Source organism: Rhinolophus sinicus, chromosome 1 (genome assembly GCF_057876585.1).
Source record: "Rhinolophus sinicus isolate RSI-liver-muscle chromosome 1, RSI-T2T, whole genome shotgun sequence".
NCBI lineage: Eukaryota > Metazoa > Chordata > Mammalia > Chiroptera > Rhinolophidae > Rhinolophus > Rhinolophus sinicus.
The window spans coordinates 186,507,148-186,533,699 of record NC_142501.1 but is presented as its reverse complement, the minus strand read 5'-3'; the positions used below and the strand labels follow the sequence as shown (position 1 = coordinate 186,533,699).

Below are 26,552 nucleotides of genomic sequence, written 5' to 3'. Positions count from 1 at the left end.
CTTTCATAAATTCAGGAACATATCGTGGATGGTCTCCATCTATTTGGCAGAAAATACACCAACGTTTCAAGAAATTCTTTCACAAACCTAAGCTTTTCAACCAGAGTGAGAAGTTTAATCCCTAGACTGTACCAGTAGCAACATCAAGTTACTTAAGTAAAAGGGAAAAATCACCAATTCCTTAAATTTATATTCACCACTGGCAGCAGCTGCAAGGGGTGGGGGTGGGAGATGATATGCAGAGAGGGTGCAATACACACACACAATTTATATATGTATAATCACATTTTTCCCTAAGGGGAGACCTAATTATAGAAACATTTCCTTAATATAAATTTTGCAAATTTGTTGAAAGCAATGGGATGCAATGTCGCACCACTATACCGTCAGGCCAGCTAGACTTACTTGCATGCATAATTGTCCACAGCTTCAATGTACATACACACTCCGTCATGGAGGCAGTACCCGGCATGGGACGGGGGACATTCTGGGTAACTGTTTCTCACAGAATGGCGGCCATCCTCCCTGAGATGAGAGGGGGCAGTCGAGTCTAGAACAATCAAAGATGTTACTTTTACTTTCTGAAGCAATCAGGGTCTTTAGGGTATAGGTATTCCCTGCTTTTCAAAAGCTCGCTTTACGAAAGACCTACATTAATGCTCATTTTCGCTAACTCAAACAAAACCAAAGAGGATTTTCGCTTTTACAAAAAAAAAAGAGAAAGGTGGAAACAGTGTTCAGCATTTGCAGCAGCACCCCAGCAGTGAGAGTGGCCCCCCCCAAGCTCCTTCCCCAGGAACCACACTTAGCACCTCAGTATCAAGCTGACAGAGCTTTGAACTGTCTGTGAGCACCTGTGCTTCATCTCCACTTATTTTGTGCTTCTGTTAGCAAGATATGTGCTAAGGTATCAGAAAAGCTGAAGAGAGCTTGTAAGGGTGTTGCACTTAGTGTAAAACTGGACATAATTAAGCATCTTTGGTAGGTTATATTTTTGGGCCTGGGGACACTCAAAAATTTTTTCCATTAATAGCAGTAACTGCTCCTTCACTTTTACGCCATTTCAGCTTATAAAAGATTTCGTAGGAACCCTCTACTTTTGGATATCAGGGGAAACCTGTATCAATATCAGGAACTAGTTTCTGTGAACAATTTGTGATTTGGTATCTTTTAATGACAGTAGAACTGTCAAAGCAACAGTAGTTTCACTTTCCTAACCAGATTTTATGTTATTCACCATGAAGCAAGCCATTCTTTCTTTAGGTTCAGTATTATTTGACATAAAGCATATTGGAGGCAAATAAGAGAATGGTCAATCCTAAGACACCGAATGAATGCCGAGTCACTGATCTCATTATAAAAGCACATCTGTCATCCACAAACACACACTAACTGTGAAATGACAGCTAGCTTTAAGAGGGTCTCACTGAACCACAGTATATCTTTATGGCTTATAAACCACCCAGCAACACACAGTCTATTACCCCCAGTGTCGTGGGAGTCTCAAAAATTTCTCCTGCACAGTGATTTCTTCCAAAAACTATTTAACTTTCAGGAGAACCCTCAAAGACAAGACGAGTCACGTTGACAGAAAAGAAATGTTACCATACACAGGAAATGCCATAGTGGTAAAGTCCCTTTCATTAAACGGTTCACTGCCCTTTAAAAGGAGAACATTAGGGTGTGTAGCTGACTATATAAATACTAGCAGGTTTTCAATATCTTTAAGAAGAGCAAATTATTTGAGAAAATAATGTGTTAAAAAAACAGAGACACAAGCAAGCACAGAATTTTCCTTTATTAGGATGTTTTCTGCTTTCAGAGATAAATAGCCTTCAGTAGCAGAGAAAAGCCCCAGATTCTGGTGTCCGGAGTCAGTGAAGCCAGTCCCCTTCTGGGTTGCTGATGGTGAGAAGATACTGCGTTATGGAGAGAGGGTTCAGGAAGCAGGAGTCAACCATTAGGAACATTTAAATAGAAAGAAAAAAGAGCTGGAGTTCTAAATCAGATCAAGAAATACCAACTTTTTAAAGTAATGTTTTAAAGTGTTTCAAAATGCTAAAAGTCCAGACACCCTCCCCAACCTGTCTAGCTCTGCAGAGTTTTTCCAGCAGCCCAAGAAATCAACATTACAAATCAAGACATTAGCTGCATAGTTAAGGAGAACCACCTGTGTTCCCACCTTTACTGAATTGTGAGTAATAAAATGGGATTTATAGCAGATGTTATTAAATTTTTAAAAACTTGGACCATTTCACATCTCAAACCCAGCATCAACTTAATCAGGAATGCAAATTCTTCAGCCTGATTGAACCCAATGATTTCTAGACTCACTACTGCAAATACACTGGGGTACAGAATTTTCTGGAATCAAGCTTTTCCACATGGTTCTAGATTACCCAGCAACATACCAGGGCACATCCGTCCCGGTTCAGACAGGCTGCCGGCACACATGCAGGTGTAGTTTCCCTCTGCATTTGTACACGTGGCATTTTCCCCACAGGTGTGCATGCCCAATTGGCACTCATCAATATCTACCAGAAAAAAAGGGGAGTAAGGAAGAGAAAAATGGGGGTGTAGAGGAGGAAATAGGGTCATACAATTGGAAAACCCAACATCCTAGAAGGGGAGCCCCTTCAACTTCAGTCATGCTGTATGTTCTCAGAGCTCTACACATTTTTAGATCCAAAAGTTTTATCATGAGTGTTGGTGACATAGATGAACTGGGTCCCATGGCTGCATGCCGGTCAGGTAAACTCCTGACAGCTTGGTAGGAAAGAAAACTTCCCAACACAAGCAGCAAAGTGAGAAAATTGGAGATTGATGAACTATCTCTAGACAAACATTTAGAAGCTCAGATCACAACAAAGAAAACATTTTTGCCGTTTGAATATAAACATAAACTAGCTCATCACTTTTTTCCGAACTACCCACATTTTTTTTCCTGTTAGCACCACCCAGAGTTAGCCCCCTCCTCTCTTCAATTTTACATTATGATAAGATTAGCCTTGTTACATCCCCTGCATCCCACTTGCCTCCACGGCACTCCTAAGCACCAGTGTCAGATTAATCTTCCTGAACCGTGTCACCCATCATTGCCCCACCTGACTCCAAACGCTGCCAGCGGCTCTCTGTTGCCTCCAGCTGTGCTGCCCAGTGTGACAGCCACTGCTTTATGAGTATTGAGCACCTGAACCACAGCTAGTCCACATTGAGATGTGTTCTAAGCGTAAAATCCACACCAGATTTTGATATGTTAAAATGTTAATATTTTGGATATATTGGAATAAATAAAATATTATGAAAATTAATTTCACCTGTTTCTTTTTACTTTTTCCAATGTGGCTACTAGAAAATTTAAAATTACATATGGGACTGACATATATTTCTATTTGACAGGGGTGGTCTAGAGAAGGAAAACCCCAATGACTGATCCTCAGATTCCAGTCTTCCACAAATGTAATCCAACCCACCTGTTGTGGACTGAATTGTACCCCACAAAACTCATATGTTGACTCCCTAACCCCCAATATGACTATATTTGGAGAAAGGGCCTATAAGAAAGTAATTAAAGTTAAATGAAGTCAGAAGAAAGGGGCCCTGATCCAATAGGATTGGTGTCATTATAAGAGGAAGAGACACCAGATATCTCTCTTGTTCTCTCTCTCTCTCTCTCTCTCTCTCTCTCTCTCTCTCTCTCTCTCTCTCTCTCTCTCTCTCCCCCCCCCCACCCCCCGAGCCACAGAGGAAAGTCTATGTGTATATGTAGCAAGAAGGCAGCCGTCTGTAAGCCAGGAAGAGAGTCCTCACCAGGAACCAAATAAGCCAGCACCTTGATCTGGGACATATAGCCTCCAGAACTGAGAGAAAAATAATGTCTGTTGTTTAGGCTACCCAGTCTATACAACAGACTAAGATACCATCTTACCAGCCTCAGTTTCTCTTTTCCCTCACACACAACCTAACACTTACTCGTAGTGCTCAATTAGACTATTCTCTACCCTTTCATATTTCCACCATACAAAAATTTACTCATGCCCCAAGGTCCATCCAAAATGGTACTTCCTCCATGAAGTCTTCCCCACTACCTCAAACAGATATTTCTTCCAGTTCTGAACTTCCACTGTAGCTTTTACTTCTCTTATGATGCATACATACCTTTCTTCACCACTTACCATAGCTGTGTTTCTTTTAGATCATATTCTCCTCACAAGCAAGGACTGCCTTCACCATCTTGCTATTCCTCATAGTTCCTAGTACTGTGCCTTTGCACTAATAAGGACCAATTAAATATTTGTCACATTGAATTGCTATCCTGAATGGTTCAAACTGAGTTTTTGTTTGTTTGTTTGTTTGTTTTACTGACTTCCCATTTTAATCTCTATGAACTATCACCTTGAGGATGAGAGAGAGCTTTTGCAAGAAACAAAAACAACAACATACTCTTGGCCAAGAAACACAATGGCTCTTAACAATAAAAATAACAGCAGCACTTTTATATATATGGAGAGGGAGGGAAGGAGAGTGAGGAAGAGGGAAATGGAGATGGAGGGGGCGGGGGAGAGAACAGGAACAAGCTCCCTGCTACCATGGGGCAGGCTGGGTCATGATACCCCATGGCATGTTTGCTACTGGGAGGAGGTGGTTTAGTAACAGAGTGAAAATCCAGGGTCTAATGAGTTTAAACATCCAAGAAAGTATGCCTTTCTTTCTCTTCAAAGTAAATTAAATATAGAGCCTGTTTGTCTAAATTATCTACGAGCCTGCTTAATTAGAGCAATGACATTTTCCTGACTGACAGCCAAATATGTGCTTAAAAAGAGCATTTACAGATGTCCGTGGACTCCACAAAACTAATCTGATAAAGGTCTGATTTAAACCGACCAGATCCAGAAAATTGGTAGTTATGACTGATATTTCATCTTTAACCTCAACATGTAGGAGAAAGCAGTACAATTTTAGTTTCTTATCAGGGCATCTGCCTCTCACTGTGAAAAGAATTTTATGTTTTCAGAAGGAAAAGAAAATACTGACAGAGACATTTTAAAGCCCTGTAAAACTTCAGATAACCACTTCCCTGGGCTACAATAGCTTCAGGCAGGTCTTCACTTGTGAGGTGATACTATGCTACTCACACCTGGAATGGGACAAGACATCTACTAAGTGAACTCCCAGCCAGCAAGCCACACCCAGACCTTGGCAGAGGATGGTGATTATGAAACAGGTCTTAATCATTCTTTCTTTGTATCTAACTTGTCCGTGGCTTGAATCTTTCATCTATTGAACTTATCAAGAGCCACATGAGGAGACCTTTCACAGAACCACACCTCCTTTCCTTTCCACACACACAGTAAAACCTACATCAGCTCTACAGATCACCACAGCTCAAGTGCCAAATTCAGTGACAAAGAAAATGTTGTTCAACTCCCCCCATGATGGCTCAAGGTATGAAATATTGATGAGGCATTGGTGTCATTCAGCCACAGAGAAAGATTAGAAAGACAGAGCGGTAAACAACTTCTGCAGGGTCTTGATGCTGACTACTGCAAGAATAGCACAAGGGCACAAACTTGACTATGCACCAAGAACTGAAATATATCAGTTTAAACAAGTCACACAACTCCTCTTTTAGTCGTAACATGTACATCACCCCATGTTAATGTACATGTCTTTTCTTGGCCCACCACACCCAGAGCATTTCGTGATTCTCCGAGGCCTGCCTCCACCCACCCACCTTGGCACACGTCCTCTTACCAAGACAGTGAGTCCCATCTCCTTGGTAGCCTTCAGAGCACTGGCAGACATGGCTGCCTTCAGTATTGATGCACTTGGAGGAGGGGTGTGGGCAAACTGTGATACTCATCTCACATTCATCTATATCTGCGGGCAAATGATGAATTAATGAAATATATAAGCAATCGTGGTTTAAACGAGGCAAAGATAAGTATAATCTTATATATGATCATTCAGCCACTTACAGAGACTGTTTGCAAATGCAATGCAAACCCTGTGTAGTGGACATAAAGTTCATATCTGAATCAGTGTTTACAGGCTTTTCACATGTCTGATTAGCTAAGTATGTGTAAATAAATCGCTTTTTGCCAGAGTTTCAGACCATAAGACCACAAGTTTGTCAGACCATAAGAATTGAGATTTTTTACAGTAATCACTACTTAAAATTTTGAGGCTATCAATATAAAATAGAAAGTTATTCATCACAACATATTTATCAAACTAAAACTATGACCTAAGCTTTTGGGGGGGAAATCGTTGTTTTTTCTTATTGGAATTGTTGAATTTATAAATTTGACTTAAACTCAAATTCACAATTGATGATACATTCTTCTCCTTAATGACAACTGCTTATATCACATAATTTTAATATAAATTCAAAGTAATGTAACAACACATTATATGTTTCATATTTACTATATATGTCATCCATAAGCTTTTTAACTAATACCAAATAATTTATTCAATCCTGCTGGTTAAATAAATCCTGGCGATTTTGAACCCACTTGATCTGAGAGAATGCTTCTGGTTCACTATTTTCCACAATTATGTGTATTGGCCTTTGCTCTTACCAGAACATACTTTTCCATCCCCAGCAAATCCTCTCAAACACCGACACATAGCAACTTCTCCTTCTGACACACATTGAGAGTGTATTCCACATCCCTCAGGACCACAGTCGTCGTCATCTGCAAACAGTGAGAACCCCATCAGATTATTTCCAGACCTCAGAGGAGAAAATGGGCGTTAATGTTCTTGGTTCTACAGAGCATTCCAGCACTTCTCTTCCCAAGTTTTGGGACAGGTTAACCTCCAAATTGAAACACTATTGACCTGTAAGCTATGTCGATATTAAAGGATCCACAAGCCATATGTTTCCATTTACATGTACTCAACAAATCGTTAGTTTTAAAGAACTGTTTGGAGTTCAAACAGCCCGGTGTGACCTTATCTACAATTGTTAAAAGCATCTGAGAAACAAAAACTCATAGACACAGACAATAGTTTAGTGGTTACCAGAGGGTAAGGGGGGTGGAGAGTGGGAGATGAGGGTAAAGGGGATCAAATATATGGTGATGGAAGGAGAATTGACTCTGGGTGGTGAACACACAATGGGATTTATAGATGATGTATTACAGAATTGTACACCTGAAATCTATGTAATTTTACTAACAATTGTCACCCCAATAAATTAAAAAAAAATAAAAACATAAAAAATAAAATAAAATTTGAATTATAAAATTGCTAAGAGTAAATGGACTCAAATTTCAAAAGGTTTGTTGCTTATTTGAGAATTTCCAAGCATTATGACATATAAAAGAGGTCAATATATTTTTATCCCACACAGACACACAGGATAATATATAGCAAGCAGCTCTATGTACCAACATGGCAAAGAGATTCAATCATAAAGATTTATTATCAATTAACTAAAATTATGTTTCATATAATAGAATATGTATGTCACAATGCATGTTTATTATCAAGATTTATGCAGTGACTTGCAAACCTCAAGGCACTTTTACAAAGTCATGAACCATACAAACTAAATGCTGTAAATGGATCATTTCATTTCATACTCCACTGAAATGCAAATGCCCCAGGGGACAGAGTTGTATGCTGAATCATAAACATGAGCAAGTTTTTATTTTTTTTCCCCCTTTAACTCCTTATGTATATAACCATTCTCCAAATGTCTCCTCTCTTTTAGAGTTGGGGAGATCTGACATACCACAGTAGGATATAAACTGTCATCTGTCTATTCACTAGTAAGTTTGCTCATATGAGTATAGAAGAGGTCAAGAAGCCCTTCAAACTTTCCCATAAATTAAAGGAAGTTAAATGATCTAATTCGGGTTCAGTGCCATGTGAATGCAGACATTGGGGAACTGCGTTTGATTTGCTTAGTACTTTGAGTGAGATTTCTCTTATGGGAAAACATGCCTTTCAGGTTTGCTTAGTCATCTGTCACTCATGACTCTTGGCGATGGATAACTTCAGACTAATCGATGACCCGTTTTTTCGGCAACTATTTGGAGGGCAAGCTCCCAAATCACAATGATGCTCAGAGTGTGTGGTGGACAATATCCAATCACTCAAGACATTTTAAATCACTTAAATCTTAAATTGGAATATGACTTAGGATTTATTTGGTAACTTGCAAAATCCAAGGCAGCTTTGCATAATGAAAAGCATGCATGTGCAGTTGTTGGAGGGATGGGTGATAGCCAAAGCTCTTTCTGCCACAAACTAGCTCTGGAAAGAAGGAATGCGGGGCTTCACACTCCTCTTCTCTAAAATACAGGTTGACGATTTCTGTCCAGTCTACGTCACATGAATGTTGAAGAAGAAAGGGATTTAAATAAAAATACTTTGAGTATTATAAAATATTATGCGTATCAAAATAAGGATGATGGAGAAGAATGCTGCGACAACCTGAATCATAATTAACCTTATCACACCAGAAAAAATTCTGGGGCCTGTTAGTAAAATTAATTATAATCAAAAGTACCTACTACATACCAGATCCTAATGAGGGCCAAAAATACGGTGGTAGAAAATATAGACAAGGGCTCTGCTTTCTTGCAAAATTAATTATTGAAATACAGGTGTGATAAGCACTATCATGAAACAATACCTAGTTCTAAGAGAACTGCTGAAGTAGCTTTCACCTCACCTAGTCATGAGAGTAAGAAAGGGTTTCTGAGCAAGAGCATATGAAGTTGAGATCTGAAGAATTTGCAGGACTTGGAGGGATTAGAAAGAGCATTGGGCCAAGAACATAATACTGCTTGTTATAGGTAAGGCCAGGGTAACTGAACCAGGACATAGAAAGTGGAGGACAGAAGGGCACAAATTTAGGTTGGTGAGATGTGTAAGGGCTAGTTCATCTAGGGCCCAATAGGCCACAGTAAGAATTTTTTATTTTATTAATGAATTTGACAATGAAACTTTTTATGATTGAATCTCTTTGCCATATTGTACACAGACCTACTTGCTATATGTCTGTGTACCTTTAGGGAATACGAATATATTAACCTAAAATACAAAAGAGTTTTCAAACTCTTTTTAGTATAGATATTTTGTTGAAATGAAATCTCACTACAAAATAGAAGTAAGACCCTTTAGCCTAACACAGGTAGAACTGGTACTTTACAGGCAAAGACAAAATAGAACAAAATCCAGATATGAAAAGATGAAGTAATTTTCACCAAGGCAATAAATTCCGTCTATTCTGCACACAACAGAGTATAGTCTCCAGGTATGACGCCAAACACAGCCTACTATATGTGTATTCCAAATTTTGGCCATTTCAACCCTCCCCCATCCGACCCATGTGCCTAATTTACTATCTGTCATTCATGTTGGTCTTTAAGTCTCCCAAACAGTAGTCTTTATGAATGTCTAGGGATCCCTAATGACTTTGAAAGTTTCTCTGTACTGCTAATATTTACTTATATTGCTTTATTCCATAATACTGTTTGTCTCCACATCAAAGGGTGACCTTGGAGACTGGGGTTTTATTTCGCTCATCACGGTATCCCCAGCACTTAGCACGGTGTTTGGCAAATAAATAGTCATTAAATGAATAATATTCCTAATGTGACAATGTTTTCCAGTACTTATTTTCTTCACATGAATTAATTATTTGGTCATAATTTTCAAAAATCTTTGGTCAAGTCACTAACAATATATCTTAGTTTCAGTTTTCAAATCTGTAAAATGATGTGTTGTGATAGGACCAACACGGTAAATTCTAACGCTCCATACAAATTATCATTAATAAAAATATCCACCTCTTTTATTTTATCAAAAATCACACTGATAAGTTCTTATAAGGAGGGGTAAGAGGTCCAAGGAAGCGTACATTGTCAAAGTAGTCTGTAGATCACAAAAGTTGGACGAGCACTTTGTTAAGTGTATGTAATGTACTACTGTGGAGTTTTCAAACTTATTTTTAGTTACACTTTGGTGAAAATCTTACTCAGAAACATAAATAAATAAAATGTTTCAGAGTATAGTTGCATTAATTGAAGGGCAGAGACCTGGAGTGAAGAAGGGGTAGAGTTTGCAGAAGACCTAGGGCTGAACTAAACCCAGTTTGAAAACCACTGGCCTCATGAGTGAATATAAAACATAAAAGAATTAGGTTCCCTAAAGTTGTTACATACTGAACAAATAACTTAGCATTTTGGTGATACCGTGTTTCCCCAAAAATAAGACTTCGCCAGACCATCAGCTCTAATGCGTCTTTTGGAGCAAAAATTAATATAAGACCCTGTCTTATTTTACTATAATATAAGACCAGATATATAATATAATATAATATAATATAATGTAATGTAATGTAATGTAATACAATACAATACAATACAATACAATACAATACAATACAATACAATACAATACAATACAATACAATACAATACAATACAATACAATACAATACTGGGTCTTATATTAATTTTGCTCCAGAAGATGCATTAGAGCTGATGGTCCGGCTAGGTCTGATTTTTGGGGAAACAGGGTAAATGTGCCATAAAGAAGGAAAAAAAACTAACATTTGCTGTTTTGGGGCTTTCTGGAACAGTTGAAGCAAACAACCTATATTTGCTTGTCAATTACTGTCTACTTTTACACTACTGGAAGTATTGTTAGATGGGTCAAACACCAAAAGTAATAGGTGTGGAGGGAATATACTCCAATCTGTTCTGTCCTATTTTTCACCTTTGTTTCCAAGTTAGATTTCTTCCAGGAAGGTTCAGTCCAAAGAGTCTCAGTGAGTAAAGTTCATGTCCAGTCTAATATGGAGCCATCTTCCTCAGCACACATTTCAGAAGAGAAGGACCAAAGTTGGAGTCCAAAGTTTGGCTTCAATAGCTTTGTGTAGCTTTAGCCAACATTAAGTTAGAGAGATAATTCAGAGTTTCTAATTGGTAGGATGGAAATTGTTGGAAACAAAGCTGTACTGGAGAACTCATTATTCATACCTGACACCATGATTTCGGCCACTAGCATGTGTTGAGATTCTGTAATGTTATCCTCAAACACTTCACTGCTGGATAAGATGTCCGATGGCGTTACTTGACTTAGATCTGTTTCACTACCTATTGAAGGTCAACAGACATAGTTAATTTATCTTTTATGATTCAAGAAAAGTTTGACTTAATTTATATTTGTGGCTCTTTGTTGGTTGTGAGTTCAGACTCATGCTTACATTACAGTAAGATTCAGGGAAACTATTGGGGTGACTGAGAATCACCCTGGTTCACGGTAACCTCGCCTGCTCTACCGTACCCTCCCAGCTTCACTCTGTGTAACTTGATGGTTGAGGGTGGGGGGAGTCAGCCGGAAAGGAAGACAGGATTTTTTTAGGTACCTGCAAAAAGCAGTAAGAGTAGAATTCTAAAATCCTTATGAATATAATCAGCTCACAATCACAGCCCGCCATTACAAGGGAAAAATACTGAGAAGATCTCCTGCCTTTCATACACACTCCTTTTCCATTAGGATACTTTAAACACTTACTTTATCCTGATTTTACTTGTATTTAGAAATGTGGAGGGGCATAAACAAGCCACAATTTAACATAGGCCTGAGACCTCTGCAACTCCCCAGACGTGGGAGAAATGTGTGTTCTCTAAGTGTGGTCCATGGATCCCTGGGGTCCTATTGTATGGAGTCCATAAAATAACAACTGTTTTCATAAAAGGCAAATAACATCAAAGTTATTTGCCTTTTTCCACTGTGTACATTGATACTGGTGGGCAAAAGCAATGATGGGGGCAGTGCCTTAGCAGGAATCAAGGCCACGGCACCAAACTCTACTAGTGGTCATGCTCTTCACACACACACACACGCACGCACGCACGCACGCACACACGCACACACTCCATTTCACTTAATGAGATCCATAATGAAGAGTAAGAATTAATTTTTTTTAGATCACAACCATGGAATATTTGGCTCTTAATAATAGTATAACAAAATGGGAAGTACACATAAAACGCTGATATTAATTATGATGGTTGTCTGGAGGAAAAGCACTTGTACACTCTTTGAGTTCTGAACTGCAGCTAGTCTCTTTTTTCACATGATTTTTACTTGAAAGAATGACTGTGAAACTATGTTATTAACACTTCAGGATTTGGCAAGCATTTTTTGAAAAATGAATAAAGTGAGCCTGTCACTTCAAGGAAAACAACTCACAGTACTTGTTGCCAATGATAAAATTCGAGCTTTTGAGTGAAAACTAGAATTCTGGAAAATTTTTTCCACTACTATGAGCCTAACAAAATCCCAATACTCAGACTTTTCTGGTGAGTCTGATTAAAATAATTAATTAATGCGATTTTTTTGTATATTTATGTGACATTTGAAAGACCTGTATGACTCAGTCAATCAATATTTTCAAATGACCAAAACATAATGCTACAAAATCATGCAAGGTGAAAGATCCACTCAAAGTACAAAATAGACCCCTGGATTTTAATGTCTCAGAAGACAAACAGTGCATTGATATGGCTTCAGATTCCACATTGTAACTAAGCTCTAAGAAACTACCAATTGTCTAATTCTGACACAGTACCTAAAGAAGAAATACAAAAACGGGAATCTGAAAAATCTATTAAATATTCATCTTTTTTCCAACTTAATGTCTGTGAGGCCAGGTGCCCTTCATATGTTTCAACCAAAACAACACAGCAACAGATTTAACATACAAGCAGATATGAGAATCTAGCTACCCTCTATTAAGTCAGACATTAAAGATATAAAGGTAAACCAATGCAATTCTTCTTACTACATATTTTTTGTTTTGGAACATATAATTATTTCATTTACTTCCATAAAAATATGTTATGTTTATATATAATGGAGTATTACTAATTTTAATCGAAATAATTTTAGAGGTTTTTAGTTTTAATTTCTAGTATAAATATTGAAAGCTATAGCCTACATGAACAAAAACTCTTTGGGGTTCTCAATCATTTTTAAGAGTGTAAAGGGGACCTGAAACCAGGAAGATTGAGAGCTGTTGTCCTAAGGAAACAATTCATAGAAAGTTTTGAAAATCCAAAATACCCAGTTCCAGTCCATGGATAGAGTAATCCATTTATTTGCTGTCAATCTGTCATCTATCTTACACCACACTTATCAGATGCATATGAATTTTTAAAAAACATTCTTAATAAAATTTAAATTGTCTTTGGTACAAAGATATCCAGAGATGAGTCCAAATATACCGTAATTGTTTAGATACACATTCAAGGGAAGCAAGTCAGGGCGACTGACTTTACATTAAACTTGATCCACTCATCCTCAAAGTCATCGTTAGTTTTTAAAAACGTGATCACAGGCTTCTCAGGCTGAATTCCCCACACTTGTTTGATATTTTAGCGTTATTTTTTTAGAAAGGACCTTGCCTTCCACATTAAAACTAATCATGTAGTAGGGTTTGTATTTGACTACCGCTAACAATAAGGCTATAAAACTTGTAAATAAAATGTCTCTGAACATTATCTGAGGAGGTAAAATCTGGCATTTATTTCTAAGTTTGGGCTACTCTACCATAAATAGGGGGCTGGAGGACTAGACTTTGAAAACTATCTTTCGTGCACTAATTTTACAACTGAAATTGTCAACTGAATTTAGGGGAGGTCAACTGAATTTAGTCTTGAATAAGGAAACCAAACTCATCAGAGGAATTAAAAAATAAAAATAAAAAAACACTTGGCATCCCTAAAATCAGGGGAGCTTTTATTTATACAAAATATTAAAAATCAGCAAAAGCATAGGGTTCAATGCAGGATAGAACTACATTCCTGAGCCAAAGTAAGATAATTTAGCCACATAATTTATTATATTACCTGCCGATATCTGATGGCCATTTAGAGCCAGACACATTTTCCCATCTGGGGCTTTCACAAAACCTTCACGACACAAACACTGAACAGTTCCAAACTTCTCTTTGCAAATATGTTCACAGCCTCCATTTTGATATAAGCAGGGATCTGCTCCTAGGAGGGAAAAGAGGCGCATTCACAGATGGGCTTGGAGATCAAAAAGGTGCCACTGATGCAAATCAGTGCACAGCTTTGGGGGAGAGAAACGCAGTGTGTCTAAATGGAGACTATATCACGAGCTATTGCAGATGGTCCCTATAAGGAGCCACTAAGGCAAGCTCAGAATGTTATACTTCCTGAGTACCTATTGAGTATAACCAGTACTTTAGGCAGATGAGATTCCTACTTCCAAACTCATGATCCAGTCAAACTGACACAGGGCAATTCAGAAAAAAGAGTTACTGTAGGACACTCGATGCCTTTTCTCTTTGCTTACTCCCTGGCACTCTGAGGGGGTGGAGAAAGGCCCCAGTGTAGCTAGAAGCTTCCATTGCAGGTGTCTAAATTACCCTTCCCTCACCCACACCCTTAGTGCTTTTAACCCCAAAGTCTTTTAAACAGAGCACATAGGTAAGTAGAAAGTGTTGGGGGCGGGGGGTGGAGGAATGAGATCGGAGGAATAAAGCCCAGATTCACTACCAGATTGTCTTAGTTTAAATGAAATCCAAATCTCAGGAAATCATAACATCTACCCAGATTAGTGAGAACTGCAATATCCCCCCCTCTTCCCTCCTCCACTACCATCAAACAATTAAAAGAGTTGCAGATTCCAGCCAAAGAAAGACTGTGTAACATGTCCAGTGTACCTGGTTTTGCCAATGGATGAACTACAACCAGTGATGAGGGCTTCAGCATGCTGCCTCGGAGACGTACCCTATTTTTGCCAGTCCTCTTGTTCACCCTTATTACCGATGGCACAGTCCAGTCAGAGAACCACACGTTATCCCCAAACACAGCCACAGCAAATGGTCGACCTGGAAGCAGTTCCAATACATTACATACATCTTGTCTTTGTCATGAATATTTTTTAAAGGACACGGCTTGAAACATATGCACAATCCCTACACTAAAGCAATTCTTGACTATAGCTGCTAAGCCAGGTATGAGCCATGACCTACAGATGCATCAAGGAGAAACCACATGATGGGGTAACCTCGTCTTAGAAAGGGAGCCTGGTGATATGAATCCCTAGGGAAGCTCAGGATTTGGAAAACGAGAATGCAAGTTGATGGATAATGGCACCAAGGGGAAGGAGGCCTGGTGGAAAAGTTTCAGTGTTCAGTGATTCTGCCACTATTTATAGACTAAACTTGAGTAAGTTATCTTATCTCTCTCTGCCTTTGGTTCTTTATCTTTTGAAAGGCAGTAATAAGTAGTACACTAAATTCACAGGTTGTTGTAAGGATCTTTAAAAATTTAAGGTAACCAAGTAACAGTCTCCTCAAATTCCCATGTCCATCCACACATTTCCCTGCATTGGACACCCATCTCCTTTCCTATCTCGCCTCTTATCTAATATTAATCCATTGGCCTGTGCTCCTGGTGTTGTCTTTCCTGCCTTCTCTAGGCCCTTGTTCAATCAACTGCCCCTTTCGTTTACATCTTAACTTTCTTCATTCTACTGACTTCTTTCCCTTAACCGATGACAATCCTCAGGTCTCTCCCATCTTAATTTCCTCATCCCCTTGACTCTCTCTAACTTCTTTTTGTCTCCCTTCCATTTTTAGTCAATTTTTTTGAAAGTCCTTTATTATCTGCTGCCTCTGTTTTTATTGCTATAGACCTCTAGGTGGGTCCTTCAGACCCCACCTCAACTAAACCTACCTCTCCAGGCCACTGAAACTGCTCTGATAAGATACTCCAGCATTGAGTTAGTGGGGAAATGTTGTATCAGACCATCTCAAGTGATTAGAGGCTAAAGCTAAGGAGGCCCAAGTTTAGAAGCTTTAATGATGTCCAGTCACATTTCCCAGGCCGTCTTTTTGCGAATGAGCAATAGATTTGGTGTATTAGAACGACTGTCTCCCTCTCCTGGCAGCAAACTCAAACGACTTGTCCTAGTGACTGAGTCTCCACCCGTCGTTACTGACCAAGGCCATTAAGACTTATTTTGACTTCTAGCCCTTTGTCCAAAATTAAAGCCATAAATGCAGCAAGGGAATTTTTTATAAAGTTATCAGTTTCTTTTTCATTTTGCTAAAAAACATGTAACACAATATTGACCATCTTAACTTGTGTACAGTTCAGTAGTGTTAAGTACATTCACACTGTTGTGCAACCAAATTCCAGAACTTTTTACCAAGTAAACTAAAACTCGTTATCTATTAAACAACTTCTCATTTTCCCCTCCCCCAAGTCCCTGACAAACCCCATTCTACCTAATGTTTCTGTGAATTTGACTATTCTAGATACCTCAAATAAGTGGAATCATACAATATTTATCTTTGGTGACTGTCTTATTTCACTTAGCATAATGTCCTCTGGATCTATCCATGTGGTAGTTAGCATATGTCCGAATTAGCTATAGTTTTTCAACAAATACTCCACACCAGACATAATCATTATTTTTTTTGTCCTGGAAGAGTCACACTTGCGTTTAAAATTAAGAATAAATTCCTTCAACTTTTACATTAAAAATCCTATACTGGCAGTTGAGAAGCCACCACTTACATGCCTGTAGATGGCACTGTAGTGATGGGAATGGTTATTTAGACATTTTAATTTTCAATTATTTGATAATGGCCTTTAATGGGAAGTTCCATTGTCACAGATTACAATAGCAGTACAAATTGTTAAAAAAAAATAAAAATAAATAAAAAAATATATATATATATGCGCTACGATTTGGGGTTCAGAATATTGTCTGTCTATATTCTAGTTAGAAATTTTCAAATCCCTTTATACCCTCATATATCAAAGCTACAATTTTACATTTATTTGGGAGACATATTTTTTACTAATGTATGTCTCCCCCACTAGACCCCGTGACTTCACAGGAACCATATTTGTTGAACTGTCTACTGTTTCTCCACTTCCTATAATGATTCAATAAATATCTGTTAAGTGTGTGGATGAATAAAGTTTATAATGGTACACAAGCTTATCATTTTTTAAATGAAACATCTCTTTAATTTTTAAAGAAACTAGGCAGTATGTAAATTATTCTGTTATAGCTATCTCGATCTAGTTAATGTATATTACAAACCTAGAAATTCATTACCTCTAAAACCAAAGAGAATGGGCAAAATAAATATTTTATACAGATTATCAGTTTGTCAGCTTCTTTTAAAAGAAAGAAACCATGTATGTTTCATCTTCCCAACCAGTCAGTTTGTAAATCTCTGAAGCATCTTCAACATCTCCATTTCTATATCTAATCAGTTACCATATACTATCTTTTTGTTTTTATTCACAATTATTATTTTTTTAAGACTCTAATCCTCCATTGCACTGTTAAATGGCAATGTTCTAGCTCAGGCTTTCATTAGCTGGACAATCTTTGCAGTTTCCTAACTGATTTCCTTCTCTCCAAATTCCAATCCAACGCTTATACTGTTACCTAAGTGGTTATTCTGAAATACCAACCTTATATACATTTCCTGCTCAAGAACATGCAATGGTTACCCAGCATGTTCAAGATCAAGTTCATCAACATATCTTGGCAATACTAACATACAAAGACCAATTTTTGCAGCCTTATTTTCAATGACAAAGTTTTATTACGATCTATTTACCACATGGCCCAGTTCAAATGCTGTCTTTGCAGATCCCCTGAATCAAAATGAATCCCCCCTGAATCTCATAGCCATTTGTACTTCTACTTTAACAGTTAGCCTAGACTACAGTGTTTTAAAGATATTTAAGAAAATACATGATACATCAATGTAAAATCTGAAAACATAATAGGGGAAAAAACTATATTAATCTTTGCACATGTTATCAATAGATATTCATTAATGCCTAAAGGAGATAATATCACTGTTATGAAAATGACATTTTCTAAAATATAAGAAATGATAACAGCTGAGCCAAGTTCTTGGCCTTAAAGAAGTTTTAAAAATTTTAATATTTTCATTCTAATCTTGGGAATTCTTGGCAAAGAGAAATGATTATGCATCACTAGTTTTTACCCAAAATTCCAATGTTAAGGTAATCCTCATAGCTCATTAATCCTTGGAGAAGTGTGTAGTCTGTTTATGTCTATTCCTTTCTCACCACATTGTTAAGTGTGTGTGTGTGTGTGTGTGTGTGTGTGTGTGCGCGCATGCATGCGTGAATGCAAACACATTTTGTATTTAACACTCATCAATTCTCAGTCAAGATGAAAAAATCACCCATCCCATAGCCTCACCTACATCGTTCTGGGCAAGTCTTTGGCGTTTCGAACCATCCAGATTGGCCATTTCAATCACAGACTGCTTGGCATCGCACCAATACAACTTATCAGTTAAGAAATCAATCGTTATTCCACTAGGCCAGACCAGCTCAGAGCTAGCGATAACCAGTCGGTCAATGCCTTGAAGGGAAGAACTTTCAATTCGTGGATTAATCCCCATATCAGTCCAGAATAATCTCCTTTAATCAAGAAAGCATACAACAAATAAAATTTGCACAAAAAAATTCTTCTATTTTCTCATCATTGGAAACATCAATGTAAATCACTTCAGGATAAACTATAATGGTACACTAAGGAATATAGAAGGAGAAAGGATAGCACTGTATTGTTGCATGAATAATTTTTCAAAAAACAAAAACTTCTATGTAGAGCATCTTGGACAGGAAATGCTAAATTAAGGCTCAGATCACTAGATAAAAAAGGAATTATTATGGTGAGCATACAACGTGATATATAGATGATAACAAGTATAGTTGATAACTAGTATAGATGATAACTAGTATAGAATTGTATACTTGAAATCTATGTAATTTTACTAACCATTGTCACCCCAATACATTTAATATAAAAAAAAATTATTAATTAAAGAATTGCAGTATATTACTAATGAAAAGTGTTTTCAAATGCATATTCTGCATAAGGCAATGAAATCTTGCTAGTTTGTCCCTCTGCTATGCATATGTAAAACTCACCGTATGTGTAAAAATGCAACATAAAGGGAAGAGCATATTTATTATCCAGTTTTATACAATGTACTTGGGTAAATTGGTTAATTTTAAGTTCTTTAAATCGCATTTCATAAATGAGCTGAGGAACATTTTTTGAGGTCAATATGGCTCAATATATTTTCTCTGGCCTGCTTAGAGACAGTTATAGTCTCACTGTTTTAATCGTGTGGCTGGCTTTGAATCAATTATCAATTATTACCAATATATTATTTCCCATAGGCCATCATAAATAAAATAAGGTTGGTTTTTACCCTGTTTTTTTTAAAACTAGGAAGGAATCTGGGATTCTACTTAATTCTCTGAACCTAAACAAACATTTGTCACTAATTCATAATTAACAACATAGAATCTTCTAATCTTTCATGAATACTATTTCCTCTTGTTTAAATCTAGGAATGACCTATGATTTGAACTTATCTTGTGATTTTTCTAAATAGAATTCATAAGTCATACAATCCAAATATCATCCTCTGCTCAGGAAAGCAATAATATAGATTTTTAAAGAAAGAAAGTAGTTTAACGGACTTACATCTAATTGATTAATGAATTACAACCCATTTATTTTCAGAAATTGAATTTGCTTAAAATGAAAGGGTATCTAAACAATAAATGTTTTATACAAGAAAGAAAATCAAAAGACATTTAAAAGTGGGGAAATCATGTTAGCTGCACCATCTCTGAAGATGTGAACAAATCCAGTGGATTTTCTTGGTTTCTGATTCCACTGACCACCTGAAGCCTTAAGGCAAATCTTGGACATTAGCATTTCAAACATGAATGGTCACATGGCCTCTGCAGAAAGGCACCTAAATTTCACAAGTACCTACTTGGCCATTGGGTGAACAGCAATTCCTCGTGGCTGAGAGATGTCCTCCTTAATGATTATTTCACGATGTTTTCCACTTAAATCACTGCCTTCAATGAGAGATTTCCTAAAATGTATATAATATAAAGGGGCTTGTTATCAACTTTACTGTTTAAACGAAGATACTCCTTTTCCCTGTTTCTAACTGAATGCAGATATAGGCACTCTACTTCCATTGTGTGTGAGTATGCACGTGCGTGTGTACACACACACACACACACACACACACACACACAAATCAAGACCAGATGGCCATGAATTCTATTTTTTTAAACATAGTCTTTTCATTAGCATTCCAATATTTATCCCAGGCAATTAAAATACACAGGGGAAGGATACGGTAAGAGGGAATTGTGTCAGTGGCCTGGCAGGGACTAAGCCAGTATGGTAAATACTACCATCCCTTTCTCTTTATACCTCCTGTCTCCTGCTGGAAGCCAGTGGAGGTGTCAGCCTCATGGTCACAGATCCGGGAGGAGGGAGAGTAGACCCCAAAGGGCCACAGAGACAACCAGTACAAGGACAGTAGGGGAGATTAATGTTGACTTTAATTTTCTTCCACTTGATTGTAAGACAAGTGAGAGTACTGAACTATTATTTGCTAAACTTTACATTAAAGCAAAATAACCCTTTGGAATCCAGCAGAGGAGAAAATTCTTGTTGCCTACTGTGTCCATGTATTTGTCAAATGAATCTTTATTATCTAACAAATATTTCCTGAGCAAGCATTGGAGACACAACAGGTTGTGTCTGGCCTTACAGAACTTACAGCTCAGCAGGACAGCCAGGGAGAGGGGAGGAAGAGAGAGGGTAGGTGGAGAGTAAAAGAACACCCTAAGCAGAGGAATCAGCAAATGCAAAGCCCAGGAGACCTAAAGAGCACGGAACAATCATAATCTCAGTTTAGAAAGTTTGCTGTAGCTTTGGTGTGGAAAAGACAAGGCGGGCAAGAGATGATGGTGACTGAGCTAGGGCGGTGGCCGCAGGAAGGAGAAAAGTGGATGGAGTCAAACGCTGAAATCTACTCTGTCACACTCCCACCCCATCACTGGCCTGAGGTAACCTTGGCTTCTGAGCAGCTTTTGAAGCCGCCAGAACCACAGGCAGAAGCGGTAAGAGGAGAACCTCTCTCCACCATGGGCTGTCTGTTCTCCCTGTTTTCCTACACAAACTAGAGAGTGTAACTATCTTTAATGCGTTCAACAAACATCTGGTGAGGGCTTACCACATTGTTCTCATGCTGCCTGCTGGCCCTGTTTCCCTATCTTTAATTCATTCAGCAGACATCCGGTAAAGATTTACCTCCTTATTCTTGGAGGCAATGTCTGCATGAGACAAGCCTACCCAGAAACACGGGCAGGACCATTCTCTCCTCCCAGAAGGAAACCTTTTGCAGGTGGCTTCCTAGAGTGCACTTTCCAGCCATTGGGTGGGTGGGTTGGGAAGGGGCTTTACAAATCCCTCCTCACAGGCTAAATGCAGGAGGCAGGTAAAGGCAAAATTGGGTCCGGGCCTGTGCTGGGTCAAATATGCTTTACAAACTACCAGCTCAGGGCAGAGAATAATCGGAAACCATTTATACTCCTGTGCCATTTTCAAAAGGTAATTTTATTCCCAGATGAAGTGGTTGTCAGAAGGGTCCTCCTGGGTGGAAGGTAATTTTGAACTCAACGTGTCAAATTCACTCAGAGACCACTGTCCCTATGCCTGCTCCCTTGGTAAGAGGGAAGGATGGCTGAGGCTTGTGGCTTTCGGTTCTGCTCTTATTGTTACAGCATCTCTAAATTCTTACTGTTGTGAGCAGGAGTGAGGTGTTAAGAATTGAGACCAGCATAAACTCCCAGCTCTGGAGCTGTCTCAGGCAGGATTGCTGGAATTTACTTTCAAAGCTCCCCCAGGGGTTCACCCACTAATACATTTCTATTTGATTTAGCCAGAGAGCAAATCTCAAACTCCAGCATTGGTAACAAGAAAGCAAAGGTGACATGAGTTCAAGCATAACCCTTAATCTGGTGGAACATCTTTCTCTTTGTATCCACTACCTAATTGGTGCCACTGTCACTGGGGTCCTTTAAGAGCCAGCGCCCTTCCTTCCAGCACGAGAGTTGTCCATCCAGAACCCTGGAAGAGTGATTTTTACCTCATTGTCATTTTTGTTACCTCAAAAGAATGAGCCAACAGATATTTTATATATTTTCACCCTCTCGATTCTTTTTTACTGAACAATTGGCTTCAGGAATCAGGATTCCTCAGTACTAAATAATAGCATTGCCAGTCGAATTATCAATTAGCTTCTTTCCTACTGCTAGATGTTAATTTAAATCTGTCTTTTCCTTAGCCAATGTAAACTAAAAGCACCCACTCTGGTCCTTTCATTGGTTAAGAGTTACCATATAATCTAATATCACAAGCTTGGAATCTCAGTTATTTAAATCCAATTTCTAGCTAATATCAAGGTTTCTAAACCAGAAACCTTTCATTTCCAGACAAATTAAAGGTTTTCTTTTAGCAGCTGCCTTTAGAGGAAAGAGGACTTAAGAAGGGCTTATTATTATTGAAGACAGTGAACTAGGAAATCTGAGGTCTGCTTCTCCAGGATACGGTGCCTGGCTATCTCCTGAAGGCATCGCTTTGGCACTAGGTCCCATGGTGCTATTAATCAAACACTGTTACAATTAGAGGTGCCAGGCAAACGTGGGAAATATGAGGAGACCCAGCATCTTTAAAGGGGTCGACAGCGGCTGACATCTGCTGTCCTGATCAAGGTTTACTCTTCTGAGAACAGCCACATATAAGCTCTGTTATTATGCACAGCTGACATTTGAAATGTCCTTTTAAGTAGGTTTAACACAGAGGAGGCCGTTATTACGATTTTTGTCATTATTACAACTGAAGTTGATTTTCATATGTTATATGACTCTGGGTCGAGCACATTTTAACCAACTCTGCTTAGGGGAGACGATATGTATCTGTGATTATTAAAAGCATTATCTTTGAAAATGGTCATTGTTGAGTTTAAATTCCAGGGCCACTACTTGCTGGCTGTTTGACTTTGGTAAAGTTATTTTACCTCTTTGAGTCTCAATTGTTTAATCTTTAGGTTGGGGATAAGAAAACTTACTTTTTGTGGATTCAATGGTATGGATATAAAGCTCTTAGTGTAGTATCTGGAGCATTTCAGTTATTCAATAAACAGATATCCAAAGAATAAAAGAATGAAGGTTTGCTTAAATGAACAAATGAATGAATGAAAATAAACTCACTCTGGATATAAATGTGCCATATTTTTTATAACTGTACATCACATCATACATGTGACTAATTTTTAAAAATGCGTTTGTTTCCCATGGGTTATCCAGACCAAATGAGATTTTCTGGGACACAGAAAGCTTACCCCCAAGCATACGAGTATAAGCCCACTCCCTGATGGGACTGCTAATTTCATGGAGGTGAAACCCTAATTAATTCTTCTTTCTTTTAATTTAACAGGGTTGCATAGGTACCAGATGTTCCAATTGGCGACCATTTCACTTTATGGCTTTAAGTGACTGGGAAAAGATCATTCTAGCACAGAGCATCTCTGATGCTATCCTGTGAGGTGCTCTGTGGTTAGCTTCCTCTCTCAGAAGCAGGGAAGGAAGCTCTCACAGCATGCATGAGGGCTGCAGGCACTTCCTTCCTCCACCCTCCTCCCATCCCACCATTCCTAGGGGTCACACAGGAAGGACACACACACACACACACACACACACACACACACACACACACCCCTAGTGCATCAGCCCTTCCTGCAGCCCTAAGAGCAGTGTGCCAGAGGACAGAAACACCATAGCTTCTCTCTAGCTCTGCTATTTCTCACCGAAGGGAAAACAGGCCATTTCTCTGATCTCACAAGGATTCTCCTCACAACTCCAGCATGAAGCTCTCTCTCCTTCCTTCATGTCACTTAACAGAGAGCCAGCATACGGATTCTAGTCTAAGATTTGTCGCTGCATGTTGTGTGACTTTGAATAAATGACTTAGCCTTTCTGAGCCATAGTTTCTCCATCTGTAAAATGAGTGGGATGGGCCCGTTGATTCCTGAAGCTTCTTCCAGCATTCCTTCTGGGAGTGTACATTCTTCATTTGGCAATTATTTAAGACATTTCTTGTACCAAGCATTTGTATTAGTTTTTCTTGTGTATATGCACCTATCTCATGGCTGAACTGTGAACCACCTGAAAAGGTAGAACACTCAGGCTCCTTTGTATCTCTGGTGTTCCCTGGGAGAGTGCCCTTTCCACAGCAGATGCTCCAAGAATGCTGTTGGACTGCATTCAGGCAGGTTTTGCATTTCTCTAATTACAACAACATGAAGTACAAAAACACGTGCTACTCTTTGGTCCTCAAAATTCTCTTATGGATAAAGATGCAATCTTGAAGAAAAGAGAAACATACTGCTTGGTGATAGGGAGGGGTGCTGGGGAGTGTGGACAGCGTTGGGGGCATCTTTCCTCCAATCCCAGCCAGGTCCCCAGCCGTATTTTTCTGTGTTCAAAGTGGAGGATAAAGCCAGCTGTATTGTTTATCCCATCACTCCCATCCCATGTGGCTAAAAACTGAAGGAGGAAACATACCCTCTGTCTGTCCAATAGAGCTTACGGTCAATCCAATCTACAGCAAGACCTTCTGGCACATCTACTGCTTCCTCGATAAGCCTTTCTCGCTGAGAACCATCCATATTGGCTCTCTCTATCCACTTTAGGGCTGTATGGGCAAAGTATACCTACAAAAGAGAACATAGGCATTTCTGTCTGGTTTGTTTTAAAAAAATAAATATGGAATATATCCAAATGGGTTGAGTATCATACAGTGGAATCATGAAGAGCTTGGCTTTGGACACAGACACACCTGCAACTGAACACCAACCATGCTGCTTCCCAGATATGTGTAAACTTAGGCAAGTTAGTCAATGTTGTAGTCTCAGTTTCCTTATTGGTAAAATGGGTATAATAATACCAAGCACATTAGTTTTATATATAAAACTCCTTAGCCTTGTACCTGGCACACAGTTCTGTTGCTACTGGTAATTTATTAATCTTTGATCATTGGTCAATAACTAAGCCACTGTACTTGAACCCTAGCCTTCTACAGCCTAAAAGGGAGCAATGATTTGCAGTTTAATGGAAACTATATGCTGGGCTGTACATTCTACTGTCCTGTCCACTGCATTCCACTTCGCTACACGTCAGGAGACACCGGTTCCTTGTGGTTTTGCCACACATTTGTTTGATTGCCTTGGCCAAGTCACTGAACATCAGTTTTCTCAACTACAAAAATGATGAAGTGAAACTAGATGTTTGCTAAAGTTTTTTTTCCCATCTCTATCTTATGTGAATTCATTTTAATAATCCATATTTGGATATTGTCCAACAGAATACACCTTGCAAGTTCTTTTTCAGTCTAGTATCCAGACTATCAAACAGCTACAAGTATTTCATGAGAGTGTTGAAAACTGCTATGGGTCAGTTGGTAATTTAATGACAGCATTTGTGGAATTTTAACTGTGAGTACATATATGTACATAAACTTATAATCAGTGATGAGAGTATTCACAAACTGGCCAGACAGCTGCAAATCAGGAAGAAACAAAAGCACAAAGTTTAAAATTCTAGGAATTAATCTAGTAGTAACTAAATAATTATGGAAGGAGATTAATAACTATGTAAATTTATAAATATTGGGTGGTTGATCTCCAGAAGATACTGTAAAATTATTTCAAGCACATTCTAACTTAGAACAAATACAACTAAGAAATTAAAGACCAAATGGTGAGCTGATTAGTTTGATAGTATAGAAATTCTAAGTTATATACAAAAAGTTCATGTAAAAATTGATTATTATGTAAATAATGTCATGCATTAGATTGCCATTCCCACATGAGCCATAAACTTACGTTTCCTGATTTTCATGGTCAAGAGATCATTGGATCCCTCTCAGTGGTATACATGTATATTAAATGTAAATTACTCATCCATACTTCCTATGCCCCACCTCAGCCTCCCAATTCTCCCACTACCAGCAAATAACCAAAAACCTAATTATGGGCCTCTCCTATGTGTATAGCACTGTGTCAGGCAACCATCCCCATCTCCAGAAAGGAAACTAAACTTAACATTTTGCTCAATCATCTCCAATAAAATGGCTGAATTATATCAAGGACCAGGGTTATGATAAGAGAAAATCCTTAAAATTTATCAAATGATGTTTCAAAGTCTATATTTTAATTTTTCTGCTGTGAATGGATCTAGAAGAGAATTTTCAAGCAGCCCAGTTCATCTGTTAGGATAAAATCCTCTACTCTCTCCTTAAAGCAAGCACAGCCGCATTTATTTAAGTGACAAAAACCATACCTTATTTTCCACAGGGTCATGATCTAGGGCAAAAACTGTTCCCATTTGCTGGCTGAGCAGGGTTTCATAATTTGTTCCATCAAAATGCATGTGTCGAATATCTTGAGAATTGGCAAACAGCAAAAACGGTTGTGGTCCTGATAACCAAATTCAAATATGACTTCATTTAAAATATGCTTTGGAACCCAAGAGGTACTTCTGACTCTTCCCTTTCATTGCACCCTCTTCCTTAATTTCTGCAGTATTTGTTTTCTT

The 26,552-nt window shown here is 38.3% G+C and overlaps 1 protein-coding gene across 2 annotated transcripts in view; it reads right to left on the bottom strand.

The window, feature by feature from the left end:
• Nucleotides 1-26,552, bottom strand: part of EGF (epidermal growth factor) — an 89,111-nt gene that overhangs the window by 13,821 nt on the left and 48,738 nt on the right. Inside the window, exons 10-20 of one of the 2 annotated variants that reach the window (XM_019741967.3) lie at nt 26,298-26,434; nt 24,522-24,670; nt 19,868-19,972; nt 18,268-18,491; nt 14,723-14,890; nt 13,881-14,030; nt 11,004-11,120; nt 6,585-6,701; nt 5,755-5,880; nt 2,412-2,534; nt 406-550 (exon numbers count right to left, since the gene is read on the bottom strand). In XM_019741967.3, coding sequence (XP_019597526.3) covers nt 406-550; nt 2,412-2,534; nt 5,755-5,880; nt 6,585-6,701; nt 11,004-11,120; nt 13,881-14,030; nt 14,723-14,890; nt 18,268-18,491; nt 19,868-19,972; nt 24,522-24,670; nt 26,298-26,434 — 1,561 coding nt within the window. The remainder of the gene's footprint in view (nt 1-405; nt 551-2,411; nt 2,535-5,754; nt 5,881-6,584; nt 6,702-11,003; nt 11,121-13,880; nt 14,031-14,722; nt 14,891-18,267; nt 18,492-19,867; nt 19,973-24,521; nt 24,671-26,297; nt 26,435-26,552) is intronic. The other variant, XM_019741968.3, reaches the window with a different exon arrangement.